The sequence below is a fragment of the Electrona antarctica genome, assembly GCF_951216825.1.
Source record: "Electrona antarctica genome assembly, chromosome: 10".
Taxonomy (NCBI): domain Eukaryota; kingdom Metazoa; phylum Chordata; class Actinopteri; order Myctophiformes; family Myctophidae; genus Electrona; species Electrona antarctica.
In genome coordinates, this window is record NC_136791.1 from 36,042,792 (window position 1) to 36,061,628 (window position 18,837).

Genomic DNA, 18,837 nt, shown 5'->3' on the forward strand with positions numbered 1-18,837 from the left:
CGTATCAACTTAATAATCACATGCTCAGTTAAACAGCATGTCCAATTACTTGATACCGGTAGGTCATTTGTTTTGAATAAACTTGCAAAGTAAAATAAGAAATGCCTACGCATCACTGGATCCAACAGCTGTATGAGGACTGCCAAATCATCCACAATGGAAAGCTAACTTGCCTCTTGAAGTTAAGACCGGGGTGAGACAAGGCTGCATGTGGCAGCGGTGGCCGAACGGATTGCGGAGCGGTCTTGATACCGGAAGGTCGCCAGTTCGAATCAGCGGTCCGACCCGTTAAAATTACCACCGCTGAAGTGCCCTTGAGCAAGGCATTGAACCACTACCATGAAATGTTCTATGAGCAGGGCCTGGCTGGAAACAAGTTCTTGAGCTTAGCCCAGATACCCTGGGTAAATATAGTAACTTTTCTTTTCTTTGCTTTGCTCTCACCAACAATTTTCTTGATGGCCATCGACTGGATCATGAAAAACACAACCATGGCCAGTAAAGGCCTATTCATAGTCTGGATTTTCGGTGGTGACCACCGGAGCTGAAATAACGTTGAGAGAGAAGGGCTGGAGCGGTGGCGGTGGTTTTCTCTTCACCGCGGCTCGTGACATCATGTTGTAGTTCGGTGGTCACCCCACCACCGACAATCAGACTATGTATGAGCCTTCAGACTGGCATCCAGTGGACCTTCACCCAACAACTCGAAGACCTTGACTTTGCAGACGATATCTGTCTTCTTTCTCACAAACACCAACACGCACAGTCAAAGCTAACACTACTCTCCGAAGAGGCAGCAAAGACTGGCCTCAAGATAGATGTGAAAAAGACAGAACTCATGAAGGTAAACAACAAACAGGGTCTCCCAGTCCAACTACAGGGAGACAACATCAAAGAGACTGACCGGTGGTGGATCAGAGGATGACATCAAAAGCAGAATAAACAAGGCCAGACACGTTTTCACCACGCTACGACCCATCTGGAACTCCAAGGCACTGTCCCTCCGTAATAAGACCAGAATATTTAACACCAACGTCAAGTCAGTTCTCCTCTATGAATCAGAGACATGGAGAGTCACAAATACTACCACCAACAAACTCCAGACATTAGTCAACAGATGCCTAAGGAGAATTCTGAACATCAGGTGGCCTGATAAAATATCAAATGCCAGCCTGTTGGAGAAAACCAACCAAAACTCCATCAGCCAGGATGTGAAGAAGAGAAAGTGGGGGTGGATTAGACATACCCTCCGAAAACCTACTGACAACATCACTAGGCAAGCACTGGACTGGAACCCACAGGGCAAAAGAAAAGTGGGAGGCCAAAACAGACCTGGAGAAGATCAGTGGAGAGTGAGGCAAAGACGACCGGATTATCGTGGGCCCAGCTGAAGAAAACTGCTCAAAACAGAGTCCGATGGCGGGGTGTGATTGCGGCCCTATGCTCCACCTAGGAGCCTACAGGAATAAGTCAAGTAAGTCAAGACGCATCACTGGTTTTGATGCGTTTTGCATCAAAACGCATTTTTAAACCCAGAATGAGTATAGGGCATGGGCAGATAACCACCAGGGGGCATGTTAGTAGAGGTTCTTGTGACATCCACATCATTAAACGAAATAAAGTAAATTCATTAATTGTTGCTATTCATACAGAAGTTCTATGTCAGCATTTATGATAGTATAGGCCTATATGCTTTCACACTGGGGGGAATCCCTGCAGTTTTATAAATGAGCCTCCGTGAGACTAACGTCTGTTGCCTTGTATCATTGTAACAAACCACAACATTACATTTGCATCTAGTAGCAGCTCAATAACTGCTGGCCACATACACCATTCCCAGGCCTGCAGGACACAGTCATGTTTCCCCTCCTATATTTCAGTAATTTGTTTATGGTCTAAAATAAAATACCTAAATGGAATTTTGTTCCCCAGTTTGACTGGGTAATGTAATACATTATTGAAGAAATATATTAAACAAAAGCCTAACCAGTATTCTTTGTTTCCATGGCCTATTTTACTGTCTGTCTGTCTGTCTGTCTGTCTATCTGTCAGACATCAAGACAAATATAAGATGGAAACAAATGTCAAAACGTATACATGAGATACAAGATAAAACTTCACATCAGGCCAGCGTAGAGACTGCAGCACAATCTGGAACACAAAAGTTGAGTTCCATGAGTAATTTGACCAATGCTTGTAGATGCATGAACGGGGATAGGGAGGGGGTTTACCTGTGTACCAAATGTCTGGGTGTTAAGGTAGCTACAAACTGCACAGAATCGTTCGAGATTCAGCCGCATTGGACTATGACAGACAAAACTGCCTCCAACTTAAACTAAAACTAGAAAAAGTGCCCTTCTGGGCACAGGTCTCCACCAGGAGGATGAGTGTGAGTGTGATGTTTGGCAAAATGTTTAGGAGCAATATAAACGTGTGTGTGCGTACATGCGTGTGTGTGTGTGACGTGGCTTGGCCTGTTGTAGCGCCACCATGAGGCTGATTTGAAAACTGTCAAGTGGCATTTCTTCCAAAGCCTAGTGGGAATATGCATGCACAGTTTCACCACAATCGGACGCTGCGTTGAGTAGTTGTGGCGATTTGTACAAAACGGGTACAAAGCGGGCTACTCCTGAAAAGTTTAGAAGCCAATCGTAGCCAATGAGGGTGGATTATGAGAAATCAAACAAGCCCGTCTTGATCACATGACTATGGAGAGCATGTGTACCGATTTGCGTGAAATTTGGATAAAATCTGAAGGAGTAATATTAGAAAAATGTGTTTTACATATGTCGGCCTCCTGGTGGCGCTATAAAGAGCAGATGTGAAAAATTCCAGGCAAAGGTTTTTCCTTGGCCTCTAGGGAGTTGGCATACAAAGTTATCCACAGATCCGTGCAGTTAGAGGTAAAAACACTTTTCTGCCAGTTATAGCGCCACCATGAGGCTGAGTTGAAAATGTTCATGTGGCATTTCTTCCTCTGCCTAGTGGGAATGTGCGTGCACAATTTCACGGAAATCACACGATGTGTTCATGATTTGCAGCATTTTGTTTGAAACTGAGCACTCCTGCTTGCTTTGGAAGCCAATCTTAGCCAATCAGGATGGAGTCTGAGAAATCTGAAAGACCCGTTTCGTTGAATGGCTCTAGAGAGACTGTGTACCAATTTGCGTGATGTTTGGACAAAATCTGTAGGTGTACTGTCCAAAAACTTGTTTTGCACAAAGCGGCCTCCTGGTGGCGCTATAACAGGCCGTTCTGGAAATTTTCATCGTTCATCGTTGGCATCCAGGGAGTGTGTGTGCAAAATTTGGCATCGACCGGGTTAACGGTGCCGGAGATTAGCTGATCACAGACGGACGGACGGACGGACGGACGGACGGAGTGCAAAACATACTCTCTCCCCATGCCTTCGGCCTGGTGGAGACAATAATTATACACGATATGATATAACCGTAATTACTGATCATATGATCAGTGGGATGATCAGCTTCAATAATCAGCTTCAATGGGAAGCTATCTTACAGACCAAGACTAGCCTTTAATCACTGTTACAGTCCCACATTTAACAAAGGAAACCAAACCACGATGGTGATGGGTAGGACTCATTGCATTACCAGAGACACGATTAATAATAATTACCTTCGCTCCTGGCCTGAGGTTTATATGCCATCCCCTCATACATGATACAGCGCCACTTGCTGGACTCTCTTTTTCATTTTTATCAAATGATTTCGATGATATTTTGTATATATATATTTAGCCTTTATTTTTATATAGAGGGACAGATAGTAGGTTGACGTGGGAGTCGAACCCGCGGCACACTGCCAGACTGGACTACCAGCCAAGGTGCCTGGACCGCTGAGCCACGGCCCAGGCCAATCAGAATATTCAAGACCCAGGTGACGTGGGTTTGACATCAGGATTTTAGAATTCTATAAATATATAGTTTTTAAGCGTGAAGTGGACAGCAGAATCTACACCACAAACAAAGAATGTATATCTGGAAGGCCCAACATACAATGTCAGAAATGTTCATACTATACTGTCAAAAAAAATAATCAGGAGAGCTATAAGGTTAGATGTCTGTATCACACAGCTCATTTTGTTGAGGAATAATTACATAAACAATTAACCAGAGAAAGCAACTGTAGCTGTCCCTTCTGATTTCATCACGAGAGCCCCCTATCACTGACAAAATACATCTAAAATGTGAAAGAAAAGGAGAGCAGGTTTGTGCAGCAAGTCCATACCTTCATATTAAAAATGGATAAGGTGTCTGTAGCATGTGTGTGTAGTGAATAATCCAGTGCACTGCCATTATATCTGTGAACGCAGGCAGAGTGCTATTGAGAGAGAGAGAGAGAGAGAGAGAGAGAGAGAGAGAGAGAAGAGTAGCAACTCCAAGTAATACCAGCACCACTGGATCTGTGGATCCATTTATCCCAGGGTTCCCTGCAATCCCACCGCAATAACTCTTCACCTGCACGCTCTGCTGTACAAGTAGCTTCTGCAGGCAGCCACTGCTGCCATCCCTCTGATGAGGCCGTGACGGCGCCCTCCTGCAGCCTTGCGCTTTCAGATTATCAACATAGGCTGCAGGGCACCGTCAAACTCTCCGAGAGCTTTTTATTCCATCGCCAGAGCCAAATTCTCTTAGAAACCAATATATCTGGAAAATCACACCGCCCACACAGACCTGTTCAGAGATACAATCTCCCCTTTTCAGTCCACGGCAGTTGTCTATGAAATATGGATGTGCTGATAGTGTTCTATTTTTACCATCACCAGTGGATCGGTGTTGGCAGCAGCAGATCATAGTGTGACGGTGGATCGGAGGGGCGGGGGGTGGAGGTATACATATGTTCTGTTGCCATAGCAACTGCCGGCCTGGGGCCTTACTTTCTGACAACTGACTTTCTAACAAAGCAGCTTTTGCATGGTACTGTAGTTATCATTCTAACAACTTGTTCAGTTGTTGTCCCCCCCTCCCCCCCAAAAAAGGAGGGGATAAAAAATATCAATTGTTAAATCCCTCCTTTATCCTTGCATTGTCAGTTTAATCACTGATTCTTGCTAACGTGCATTAAAGACAGTGCACAATCACATGTGCTGTATTGTACTGTACCTATACTGTACATTGAGGGATTCCAGTCTAGCTCTCACTGGCCTTGAGCAGTTTATAGCAATTATCTGCAATATTCCCTGTACAGTTTTCCAACATTTCATATGCATGTGTTGTAAACAAACAACATGCACAAACGATGTGCACAAACACGCCTGTGAATGCAAACACACAGGTTGCTGTCATTATCTCTGGACAAATGTGCAGTTGGCACATTTCCTCTCAAAACCTTCTAGCAGGGCTAATTAGGTGCTCATTGCCAAGAGAACACTACACTACACACAGCAGAATCTGAGGCCTTTGATCCAAACACACCCCAGCTGTTGCAATATTCCAGTCCAAATCATATACTGTATGTTGCTATTTAATTACCAACTTGTGTGTGTGTGTGTGTGTGTGTGTGTGTGTGTGTGTGTACACGCACGTGCGTGTTGTCTGTCTGTCTGGGTGCTGCCACACTATCGAAAGAGCCGCGCACGTTCTCGGCTGCGCGCAGCTTAAATTCTGAGTTTTTAGACAGCTGGTGGATGGAAAAGAAGCTCCACCTCCGCTGACTTTTTGCGCGACGGCCAGATTCCCGGAAACGCTCTCCTCCGCGCAAAAAGTCCGCGGAGGTGGAGCTTCTTTTCCATCCACCAGCTGTCTAAAAACTCGGAATTTAAGCTGCGCAGAGCTTAAGAAGTGCGTGGCTGTCGACCGTTTTGTGCTTAGGTGTGGAAAGGGCTTCTGTCTGTGTGCATGCGTGTCATAGCAAGTGCAAGTACATGCCATGTGTCATTACGTGGGCCTACAGTATTTGTTGTCCATTGTCTATGCAGAGTGATGACATGATGTAACAAGAAGGGAATGTCTCACCCATGCTTAAATTAATGAAACGAATTGCTACAGTATCGAATAGTGCAAAAGCTCAACTCTCGATAAGACAGCACCAGGTCTTCTTCCTCTGAGAAAACACTAATCGTTTCATGCAACTTTCCGCTCTGTCTTTCCCCCAGCCCTTCTTTATGCCACAATCTTCGGTAACGTGACGACCATCTTCCAGCAGATGTACGCCAACACCAACCGCTACCACGAGATGCTGAACAGCGTTCGAGACTTCCTGAAGCTCTACCAGGTCCCCAAGGGTCTGAGCGAGAGAGTCATGGACTACATTGCATCCACGTGGTCGATGTCGCGGGGTATAGATACTGAAAAGGTATCTCAATCTGTAAGCCATGCATTCATTCATCTACTGTCCCTCACGATTACGGTTATTCTTATTTTTCACAGCATATTACCTTATCAGTTACAGGCACATAAGGAAATGCCTCCCTTCTTGTTCTAGCTTGCCTGGTTGGTAATGAATAAGTGGCAAATATACAAAGTAGCAGTCACTGAAGCTTGATGTTCCATTTCTCACAGATCTTGTGGAGAACTTATTTTTAATTAGTCTCTTGTTGGGTCACCTTCCACACATTCCACACATAATAACATGCCGTGAGTGTTTTGCATACTGAAAGCCATGTAGAATATATTTTATGTATGTGTTTTTATCAACAGGCTCCAGGCCGAACCAGAGGTCTAAAATCGTCACTTAATCTGTCTCTGCATGATATTCACCTTCAAAGAGATTTGGTTTAAAGTAATGCCCTATAACAGACAGCAAGCTGTGCACTGTGTGCAGGTGGAATACAGTATTTGAACAACATGCTGTTCAATAACAAGAGAACTGCTATTGGCCTTTGAACTTACCGGGGTAACATAAACATACAGGACCTTTTCCCTTTTACACAGTTAGAGTTAACGCATACTGTATTCCATTCCTTACCTATTTTGTGGTCTAGTCTCTCACAGACCTAGAAGGCAGAAAACGAGTTCCTCTATCCATGTTGTCAAAGTTGATTGCCCACAAAACAAGAAAATGTGCTTTATTGACACACCATCATCTGCCTGAGTCCTCCTCCTTTGCCTCTCGGACAGCTCTGATCTCCTTTTGGGACACCTTGGTTGCCGTGATTTCTCCTGGTTCAAACGTTCAGACTAAACTAAAGCTAAACTAAATGGTTAGGGGTTAGGAGTCCTTAATATTATCTGTGCAGCGAGTATCCCCAACAAGTAGTCCCTCACAAACAGGTCGCGCCGGTCAGTGTACACTGTACTGTACAGTACCACTCCTCTGAGGTCCAGTGTTGCAGTTTAGGCACATTTCCATGTCTCAATGAATCCTTCCCACCTGAAATGAGACAGTTCCCAGGTGCAATGAATCTGACTGACGAAAGGTGCTCACTCAATCTGCTCACTCAATCTGCATTGTAAATGCCTCAAATTCTGCTGTGTGTAGTGTAGTAAATGAACACAACAGACAGGAATCCAATACTTTCATGCTTTCATATTCTTCATCAGAAGGCTGGTGTACCATGGGTATAACCTGACTCCGCCAGATGGAAGAGATCACATTTGTTTCACAACGTATTTCCATCTGGGATCTCTGTAGCCCAATCGCTGAAGAAAGCTGTTTCCTTTTTCAAGTTACTTGGCAGGTGATTGGATGGGACCGTCTGTCAATCATATTGACGTGTCTACATGACGTATGGTAGCTGCGCCAGCAGGAAAGTAAACAACCCTTGTGATCAACAAAAGTGTTAACGAACGCCTGATACCATTAGGTAAACAAATAATAAAAAAAAACACTATTTGTTGGTCATGTCTGCGCTAGTAAATACAATTGCAACAGGCGCTTCTCGATGGCATCACACCGGTCTCGCCAAGATCCCGCCCGTAGCTGCCGCTGATTGGTTCGTCCCAGGCACGGGACGGTTCAAGACCAATCCCTGAGCAATCCCACGAGGAGGAGTCAGGTTACCATGGGTGTACCATGGCATGATCACTATCTACACCAGTCTTCTGCCTTCAGTGACTGATGACATCACTGGAACTTACCTTAGCGTGTCAACAGGTGAGATGTTTAAAGGGACACTTCACCCTTTTTGCAAAAAATAATATGTTAATGACGTTTAGAAGATTTAGAACACTTTCATGGGGGTCTTTATGTGTATAATATGTGGTTTTAGATATTTTAGATTCTAGCAGTGAGCCAACGTGTCTCTGATGTCATGGACACTGGGCTCACTTCCTTCCTGGACTACAAATTACAATTCCCATAATGCTTTGGTGCACTGCTCCTCCTTGTGGATAGGGGGAGGGCTGTAGTAAGTGAGCCCAGTGTCCATGACATCAGAGACACTGGGCTCACTGCTAAAATCTAAAATATTTAAAACCACATAATACACACATAAAGACCCCCAGGAAAGTGTTCTAAATATTCTAAACGTCATTGTCCCTTTAATGCCTACAAAAACTGCTTTTCCTCCTCCAGGTGTTGCAGATTTGTCCCAAAGATATGAGAGCGGATATCTGTGTTCATCTAAACCGGAAGGTTTTTAAAGAGCATCCAGCTTTCCGGTTAGCAAGTGATGGGTGCCTCAGAGCATTAGCCATGGAGTTCCAGACAATCCACTGTGCGCCTGGTGACCTGATCTACCATGCGGGTGAAAGTGTGGACAGCCTTTGTTTCGTGGTATCAGGATCACTGGAGGTTATTCAGGATGATGAGGTGGTGGCCATTTTAGGTGAGTTAAACCTTTTTCAATCTAGTTTTTTTCAAGGATACTTTTGCATCATATCCTCTCAAGAGACAGAATTGGGATGCTGGAAACCATGGGGGGGTGGGGGGGTGGGGGGGAATAAGACACAGATTGACCAGACTCCAGGAATGGGGAAGTCCAGCTCCAGCGTTTTTGACGGTCCAACAAAGACGTTCCGACAAAAAAGGCATTGGACTTGAGCCAAGGGAGGCACCGCCGAGCAAGCTTAGGCGAGCAAGACGCCATGCCGAGCATGTCAAAGTTCACATGAGTCAACTCAGCGCTGTCTGAGTTATGTCCAGATAGAAGATACAGAATTGTAAATCATATATTCCCCTTTTTGCCTGGTGCAGTGTCATTATTCCGGCGTTGCGTTGGTCCGCCTCCCTCCATTACCAACCCTATCCCTAACCCTAACCCAAACCGCACGCAAAGCCACGTACGTAGTTGGAGTAATGGGATGTCGGAATTATGGGCAGTCGCCTTTTGATGATGACGTTTGGTCAATAAGTCCCAATATGATTTTTGCACCTACCTCCCTAATTTCTATTTGATCTGCATATTACAAAACCGCATATTTGACCTTAATTTAAACAAGCACAACACCATTAGTTTTGCCAATTCCAACTTCCTGACATTCAAATAAGGGACACCCCTTTTCTGCGTGCCTTTTTGCTAAGAAAAATATGGGACGTCCATATTAACCACTTGAACCCCAGCATCCATATTCTGGTGGAAACATTAGCCTAAAATAGCAGATGTACAAACTCACAACATTGTGGGCTTGTAGATTGGTTATTTTTGGCAAAGAGATTTGGTGTAGACGGTAGACCGAAAGAAGCAGTCCAAGTACAGACACAACTCAGGTTCAGTTTACTGAGTCTAGAGAGGGTTTAAGTGGTTAAAAGTTAAAACTTTATTATTATTATTTTTTTCAACTTATTGTTTTTATTGTCATTGCCGGGGTAAACAATACACTTTATACACAAGCACAGCATAGCATCATTAGGTTCTCAATACACAATTCACATTGTCTCCCCAAAGAGACAGCAGCAACATTAATCAGCAGCAACTACGTCTTACATACATCTTGGTAATGTTAAATCTCAATGCGTGCGAAGGGCGTCCATTTCTTCAAATTGCTCATTTTGTAGCCTCACCAAATAAGTATTTCTTCTATGTCTCTCATTTCTTTTACTTTATTCAGCCATTGTTCATGGTTTGGAGGCCAATTTATTGTGATAGTCTTTTTGACCGCTGTTAACAATATCTGGAGGAGGTATACCTTTTTCATACCTTCAAACCCAGTCGGTACTACTCCTAGAATAGCTGTCTTGAAATCTTGTGGTATCTGAGTGTCAAACACTCTATTAATTAAACAGTATTCCAGAATTGCTGTAAAACCTTTATTGCGAACGAAGTGAGCACTAACTATAGAAGCTGGCCAAAACTGTCTGTGTGTCAGTCTGTCTGTCTGTGTGTCACGCTGTAACACCACCCGCCCGCCACCAGAGGGCAACTGAAATTGGAACGATTCAGAGGTCTCTCTCTCTGTGTGTGTGTGTGTGTGTGTATGTGTGTATGTGTGTATGTGTGTGTGTGTGTGTGTGTGTGTGTGTGTGTGTGTGTGTGTCAGACTGCCACAACAGCTTCGTTCGCTTCCCGCGTTTATGCGTCTGAGCTGTTTGAACTTTTAAGTTGTGTGTCATTGATTGATTCCCCCAAAAAGGAACAAAGTGTGTCCCTTATCAGTTCAAAAGACTTATAGTTTCCAAATAAGGGACGATATTGCACACACATAGTTTAACAGTATGGAAATTGCATGCATCTTCGTATAAGCATGACCCTGCCTTGCTTCTTTCTCACTAAAGTGGCCATTTAAAAAGCATGATTTGATAAGCCTATACTGTATTAATTGATGGTATTGGCTCCCGGTCGCTGCCCACACAGAATACAAAACTCTGATGCTGGCATTCAAAGCAACCAAAGGCATGGCTCCCCCATATCTCACAAGTATGATCGTACCCTACAAACCCTCCCGCGCACTCAGATCAGCCAACGCAGGGAAGCTGGAGGTACCTTCACTAAAAACGACGGGACAATGCTCCACACGTCCCAAACTCTTCTCCCTTCTGACTCCAAAACTATGGAATGCACTTCCCATCACAGTCAGAACTGCAGCCTCACTCCCAATCTTTCGCCGTAGTCTGAAAACCCACCTCTTCAGACTCCACCATGGCCCGTAGCACTTGCCCTAGCCTATCCCCTTAGATAGCACTTTATGTAGACTTAGATAGTATTTTAAACAGACTTATAGCTTGTTACGTAGAGAGCACTAGAATTGCATTTTATGTAGTCATAGCACTTTATAGTACACATGTATAATATATAATATAGTATAGTATGTATAGTTTACATAGATACTCCACTGTTACGTTCTTAGTTTACGCATGATTCAACTACTTTTTATATATGTGATGTATGCCATGCTTTTGTTATTGCTTAATGTAAGTCACTCTGGATTAAGAGCGTCTGCTAAATGCCTAAATTGTAAATTGTATGGTACACTTATTGATGGAATACTGTAGCCTTGACTGATTTCCATCAATAACTTGCTGTTGGTTCGTCTTTGGAACAATCAATATTCTCTTAGGCTGCTTGTGCGTCTTTGGAGGGTTCACTTCACTGTAATGAAGCTTCCGATGATAAACCTGTTACTGCTACAGTATGAATCAGGTTCTCATTAGCCTAATGGCACTCTTAAGACTAAATGTAAAATACAAGGACTCACAAGATGGAGCTTTCCTTCTGTACTAGGACCATGTGCTCCTCTATGCTGCTCTGAAAATCTAAATATTCCCCTTTCCCTTACCGTTGTTATCAAATAATTTAATGGATGGCTTCATCTGGGTTTTCAAGTTCTCTACTCATCCTGATCTACTAGTAGATCAAACGGACATGGTTGTCCAGCACTGATTTAAACTAAGGGTGTCCAAGTGCATCCTTACTCCCTTTTTTGAACACTTTTACTAAACTAGTTGAAAGATTTGAAATTATTACAATGTCTGCATTCTATACCATCATCATGTCATTTTGAGGGGTGTTACTGAAGGTATATATGATTTTCTTTATCCAGGCATTAGACATAGCCTGGGTAAACCCCTCCCCCTTGCCAGATGGTTTTACCAGGCTAATTTAGACATACTGTAGGGAGTCAAGCATAGGTACATTTACTATTGTGTTACGAGAAGCAGTTGATTCTGTTTCTGTTTCAAAATATTTATAATACATCATGGTTTATTATCAAGAACTTCTGTCACACTGGCTAGAACAGTTTTGTCTGAGCTCAGTACTGCATGAAGATGATTGGAGACCATGACAACAGGCCAGAACAGACAACATAGCGTATCACAGATCACAATCCTTTCCTCAGACAAGACTGAAATATTAACACTAATATAACACTTTGGAAGAAGTGCTGCACTTGCAAAAAGTAATAGGGACCGAAAAAGCTGAGTTGTCTCTTCTTGCTCTGCAGGAAAGGGAGATGTTTTTGGGGATGTGTTTTGGAAAGAGGTCACACTGGCCCAGGCGTGTGCCAATGTACGAGCGCTGACATACTGCGACCTTCACATCATCAAACGAGACGCTCTGCAAAAGGTGCTGGAATTCTACACAGCTTTCTCCAATCACTTCTCAAGGAATTTGCTTCTCACATACAACCTGCGGAAGAGGGTGAGTTTGGCTCTTGCATTTACGTCTTATTTTGCGTTGAGTGCGTGGGTCCTCAGAACTCACTCAGGGACACATATATAGGCGACAATGTTCACACATTTTAACTGGAAAAGTGTGCTCCTCAGAGTGCAGATCTCCGCCAGGTCGGGTTGCCTACCTATGGCCTGTGTCAGTCATGGGGTGCAGCCGTCACATGAGGAGCTGCGGGGGAAATTACTTATTTAAGCTTTATAGCGACACTATGAGGCCGATTTGGCTCTTCTTTGGCCAACTGTGGGAGTGTGAGTGCAAAGTTTCATGTCCATCCAGTGGTTCACAAAAACTGCAGGACATTCCATGTGTATTGGAAGAGGCATGTGGTTGTAGGACCAACCAGTCCGAAAACCAAACAGTAGGGGACAGCACTATTATGTAGTATTATGGAGAATTCAGGAATTGGCATAATCCTTCCGTAACATGTTGGAACAATGCTGGAACAATAAATGACTACAACAACAGACAGCAACAACAAAACGATTCATCTACCAGATGCTGGTCTCAAATGATGAGTAGAATTAAGGATTCTAATTTCAGTTTAATGAAAGACGCTTGATATTGAAAAATGCTTAGTGACTTAATCAAGATTTGTGTTCACTCACTATAGTCGGTTCATCAGCCATAATACAGTGGAAGTAATATTTATACAGTGGAAGTAATTCAGGAGAGAATAACATTTCTCAGACTTCCATGTCGACTAGTGGCACCGTTTAATGATTTTACTGAATACTGTTTTTCGTTCCTTACTATATATTTTCTCTTCACATTTTGTTTTTGCCAGGTTACCATTTCACATTAAAACAGTTATACAATTTTAATTAAACCACTTTGCTAAATGAAGTTCCCAAAACATTCTCAGTTGTTGTTGGCATTGTTGTGTAGTACTGTAGTTCAATTATCTAAAAGCTCTCTAGGGATAACAGGGGTTGACACTAAGGTCTCAGAGGCAAGTACAGGTCATGTTCTACTTGCCCAAAGGTCATACCTACTTGCCCTATAAGTAAATTGTCCATTATAAAATGACAATTGAGGTAAAATTTTAATTACCGTTCAATTTTACTGTGTTTACTTTCTGGGGCTGTGTGATTAAAACATGTCATACACTGAGTATACCTACATTTTTAAGCCAAATACCACCATAGCTATGTATGTGGGCAATATGACAATGGGTTCACATGTTATTTGATATTTTTAAGTGTAGCAACAGTGAAAGCACATTATAGATAAACAGTGCTATTATTTTACATGCAGACCAGAAGACAGAGCGCTCTGGCTATGTTCAGGTGTAGACAGATATCTTGTGTTGTGTTTATAGACAGTTGTGTCCCCTCTCAAAGGAGCACTTGCCTGGTTGGGCAACCTGAAAGCAATCTTTACCTGCCCGAAAGTTTTATTTACCTGCCAGGGGCAGGTGGGCAATTAACCCTTGATAACTTTCAAGAGACTATCTAACCAACAATGACGAATGATGGAGAAAAAAATAACAACTGACATGTGTCATGTACAGTATGTGACTTATTTATTTGTAAATCTGAGTATATGAGAAAAATAAAGGGAAGCTCCGCACACTCAGATCTGCGTATTTATTTTGCTTTCGGTCTACTGACCTTCTTCAGGTCAGGCCTGACCTTCTTCAGGCCTGAAGGTCAGTAGACCGAAAGCTTGCTAAATAAATACTTTGATTGTGCGCAGATCTGAGTGTGCGGAGCTTCCCTTTATTTTTCTCATTATCCCTCTGTGACTCCAGCACCTCACTTCATTTTTTTCAGCAGATGAGCGGTGGTTCTTTTTACATTTGAATCTGTGTATATAAAACAGAGCGTATATCCACTATCGAATCTCTTAATTACACCAATAGAGCAGGCAGAGCCTGGCGGAGTGAATGCCGCACGCACGCACGCACGCACGCACGCACGCACGCACGCACGCACGCACGCACATATTCGTCATGGCTGGTAAGTAAAGGAGACAGTCAGCAAATGTGCAGTACATCCGGTACAGTACAGCAGAGACCTGTCTGTTCCCAGCCCTGTTCCCAGTGAAAGCCGCCTGTGTTCGCTCTCAATTGGCTCACTTACGCGGCCGTCCAGAGCATGGGAACATTTGCAAGCATAAAATTGGCTGTCAAAATCGGCCAGATCATCAAAAGGTTGCGAGAATCCAGTGATATCAATCTCAGGATGTCTGAATGTAGGACTGGTCTGGTGTCCTATATGCAGTCAAACAAGCAGCCAGAGCTGCCTAAAAAGATTTCACGCAGCTCAACTCCAGCCCAGTGTCACATTCAAGCCACTGTCATATTCTCCATTCAGAGACACCAGCAGTGACAGCAACAGCAGTATGGGTACATTAGAGATATTGGAACACTGAGGAGTAAGGATTTTACTGTAATGGGAGTACAGTAACTAGTCATTCTCTTGTTCACAAACAAGGTTACCCTTCCCGAGAGACTGAACTGAATGTGATGAATGGGTTGCTTGCACCCGGAAAAGCAATCTCATATATTGTGTTGAACAGACCATTCACTAGGGTCCTATACATTCTGGATGTATACAGCTTGGCAAACGTTGATTGAATGGATACTGCTTAAGGTGTATTTCACATGTAATGTACGTAAGTACAAACATTTAGCCCTGAGACCGATTCTAAAAATGCCGTCTAAATCCTAATCTAAATATGTTGCTAACTTGCTACGTATGTCACATGGATATTTACAGAATATTAAATAAAGTGTCCAGAACATTAGCAATGTCTAGTTTGTCAACCTGTGGATATTTAGAACAAATTTATATTTCTAATAGTCAATAAGATGTCTTGTGTTCTGTTCTTCTAGAAGACAATGAATGATTATTAAGTAATAAATTAATGATCCAATATGATGCTGCTAACCTTATCTACCCAGAAATACATTGTGGTGGGGCTATGATGCTATGATGATTTGGTCTATACCTACTGATGGGTTGTTAAAATAAGATTTCTTGTGATGCAAGAAACAGTCTCACATATAAATTCCAACCAGATGAATGTGATTTTACAAAATCCTTTGAAATGATTTTTATGAAGTCCTATGCCTCAAAACCTAATGCTCTGCTGCAGCTCTAGAATATTGATCAGACCACTGCCACAAGAGAGTTATTAAGCACAATGACTGTGCTTCAGGGATAACATAGCAAGAAGAGAGTTGACTCGGGTCCATTTTTTACAATTAAAATCAACACTCTGGATTGTACTGTGTACAAATTTGTACTTCTGAAATGTCAGTGCACAACAGTTTAGTTCCATGGTCAATCACACCAACTTAATCAGATCAGATGTAATCAAATTATAGCTGCTGTGCAGCAATGCGGCAGGGCATTTTAAGGAGGACGAAACTAGCAAAAGGAGGAAAACAAATGATAAATACAGGAGAGCCATTCAGCAGAACTGTTAGTTAAATCTTGAAATGTCTCTATTTCTTATGGGTTCTGGGTGTCAAACCCAGAGCCAGCACTCTACCAAATTAGCTACCCAACCCACTCTACTAAATGAGCTACCCAACCCAGGCCCACACAATACTAGCTACTGTTCACTAGTGAGAAGAAATACAACCAAGCAAATGGAAGTGTATTGCACTTTGGTTTAAATTTATGTTTGACCATTTGAAATGTTGCTTATTTTTGGCCCAAGCTCACAACCACCACCAAGGGCAAGTCATGAACTTGTTGAGCTACTAGCTCAAAGCGAGAAACAATAAATAGGTTCAGATGATTGTAGGCAGTAAGCACAACTAGTACCAAAAACTAAAATATAAGATAACATTCTGAGAATTCTCTCTCCTTTACTCCCAAAGAATTACCAGCAACCAGGATGTCAGCCATACAATGGGTTTTATTAATTTCTTCAAGGTGGGCTAGCAAACAACTAAACAATATAACCCTAACTTTGCTACCCAAAGTAATATAAACCAAAATACAATCATTAACCTAACTCCTAATCAACAAAACACGAGCAAAAAGGAAACCCAAAAGAAGTGGAACCCACCCCTACCAAACCCTGGCTAGTTCAATTTCTTTACATAATACAATGACTAAATATGTGGTGTTTTTGCTGGGAGAGGAGAGAGGAGAACGCAGGATGCCGATTTGTGCTGACGTAGGGCATATCCATTTTCTCTAGTTTCTATTTGAATACAAATATTTGTATATCAAATATTTGAATTCAATAAAAGATATCCACACACAACAAAGACATGCACACAAATAATTGAGCAAAGATATAGTGAACTATAGGTCAGTAGCTCTCTTCTGACAGTGCCATGGTATATACTCCTAGCAATCAACTGCAGGACTTGTACAGTATATACCATGGCACTGTCAATAAAAGCTATAATCTAATGACTCATTCGATTATAGCTTTTATTGAGTGCAGCCGTGTTGCTCTTAAATATGTGCATGTCTGCAGATACCAAATTGCAGTATAATCGCAACCACATCACCCCTGCTGTCCGCAGACCCTAATTGCGGACGTGCCAAGTATAGTGTCAAGGCCTTTAGCATTGACACTACACAAATAATAAAAATTATAATTCAAATTAACCGTTTTCTCCTCTGCTAATCAAAGCTTTTCCCATTTCCCTTTGTTTTTAGATTGTGTTTCGAAAGATCAGTGATGTGAAACGAGAGGAGGAAGAAAGGCTAAGACGCAAAAATGAAGCACCTCTGAACCTTCCCCCGGATCACCCAGTGCGACGGCTCTTTCAGCGCTTCAGACAGCAGAAGGAGGCGGCTCGCACGGCACCAGACAAACCTGACTCAGATGAACACGATGTAGAGAAAGGCGCTGTGTACACAGAACCCTCCTCATTGGCACCCATCGCCACCACCAGCATTGTCACAGTGACAGAAAGCCCAGCAACACCCTCATCATCTGCGCCCCACAATTCCACACCGACAGATAAGGCAAAACTCAAGGCACCAGATCCCGTCGGCTTTGCAGGATGTCGGCCAGCAGAACCCACCAAGGCCAAAGGCTGGGGGCGCTTCAAAGAGTCTATGGCCAAAGCTGACAACTGGAACCAAGTGTCTAAGGCTGAATCCATGGAAACTTTGCCTGATCGGACAAAGACACATGAGTCAGAGATGACGAGTCTTAAGAAGACAGACTCCTGTGACAGTGGCATCACCAAAAGTGACCTGCGCCTGGACAAAGTGGGTGACTTTCGCATGACGACCCCGCAGGACCGAAGCCCTGTCCAGCCGGAGGCTAGGCACACCTTCTACCCAATCCCAGAGCAAACACTTCAGGCCTCACTTCAGGAACTCAAGCTGGAGTTGAGGGATGACCTCAAGAACCTCAGTGTTCGCATATCTGCCCTAGAAGCGCAGCTTACAGAAGCACTTGAGCTCCTCAAAGCGAGGAGCCCTGTCGCTGGCTCCCCGAAAACACTCTTTGAGATTTCTAGACCCACTTCACCAGAGATGGACAAGGAGGACATCTTTACTTAGAGGCTGACAGTGGCAGTGTAATGAGTAATATCCAGAATACTTGGATGGCCGAGGTGGCACTGTGTGCACCAAGTAGACAATAGAACACTGTGGTCTTTGTGATTCACTGGTGCTTGTCCTATAGGTGTGACCGTTCCAAGTCATGTTGAAAGGTCAATTTGTAAAGATGCTGAAGCCTTTCAGCACTATGACATCAGTCATACAAATGTTTGTATATAAGCTTGATTTATTTTTCCATAATATCATAGAGAAAAAATAGCTTGGTCAGAAAGGTATTTCATGTCTAATACAATCACTGGATCATATCACAGTCCAAACAAAAGCACAAATGTCTTTCATGTGTTACACTTTTAACATATATTGGAAAGTTCCAGAAAGAGCATGATTCATTGTTACTGTATGAAAATTCTCACATGGGGTACCTTGCATGGCACATAAAAACGTATTCACATTTGATTAATTAGTGTAATATAAAAGTAATTTGAATTATTTCACAATGACAGATAGAAGGGATAGGGCACTTTGAAAACACAAGAGTCCCAGGATGGTTATTAGTTATTAGTGCAAATCATTACAGTTACCCATCTGATTGGCCAAACAGGTGTCCCAGTCATATAATTCCTATAAAGCATGTCTACGCTTTATGTAAACATGGAATTAGCAAATTTTCATTTGCATGGTAACAGGGAGCTAGATAGTCCTTATCCTTATGTAAACTACTTACTGGAATCATCTGACAGTAATACTTATCACGTGGTAACCACTGTACAAAAGACAATATCTATATACCGGAGTGCATTCTTTGCCGCATTTACTGCTATTTAATGTCAGTAATGCT

At 42.8% G+C, this 18,837-nt stretch overlaps 1 protein-coding gene across 1 annotated transcript in view; it reads left to right on the forward strand.

The window, feature by feature from the left end:
• The window catches only part of kcnh1a (potassium voltage-gated channel, subfamily H (eag-related), member 1a), a gene marked incomplete at its 5' end in the record, with an annotated part of 56,117 nt that extends 37,552 nt beyond the window's left edge, over positions 1-18,565 (forward strand). The window contains 4 exons of the mRNA XM_079511735.1: positions 6,118-6,317; positions 8,478-8,730; positions 12,284-12,480; positions 17,142-18,565. Of these exons, the coding sequence (XP_079367861.1) occupies positions 6,118-6,317; positions 8,478-8,730; positions 12,284-12,480; positions 17,142-17,999 (1,508 nt within the window). The 3' untranslated portion in view covers positions 18,000-18,565. The remainder of the gene's footprint in view (positions 1-6,117; positions 6,318-8,477; positions 8,731-12,283; positions 12,481-17,141) is intronic.
• Positions 18,566-18,837: the final 272 nt, after the last annotated feature.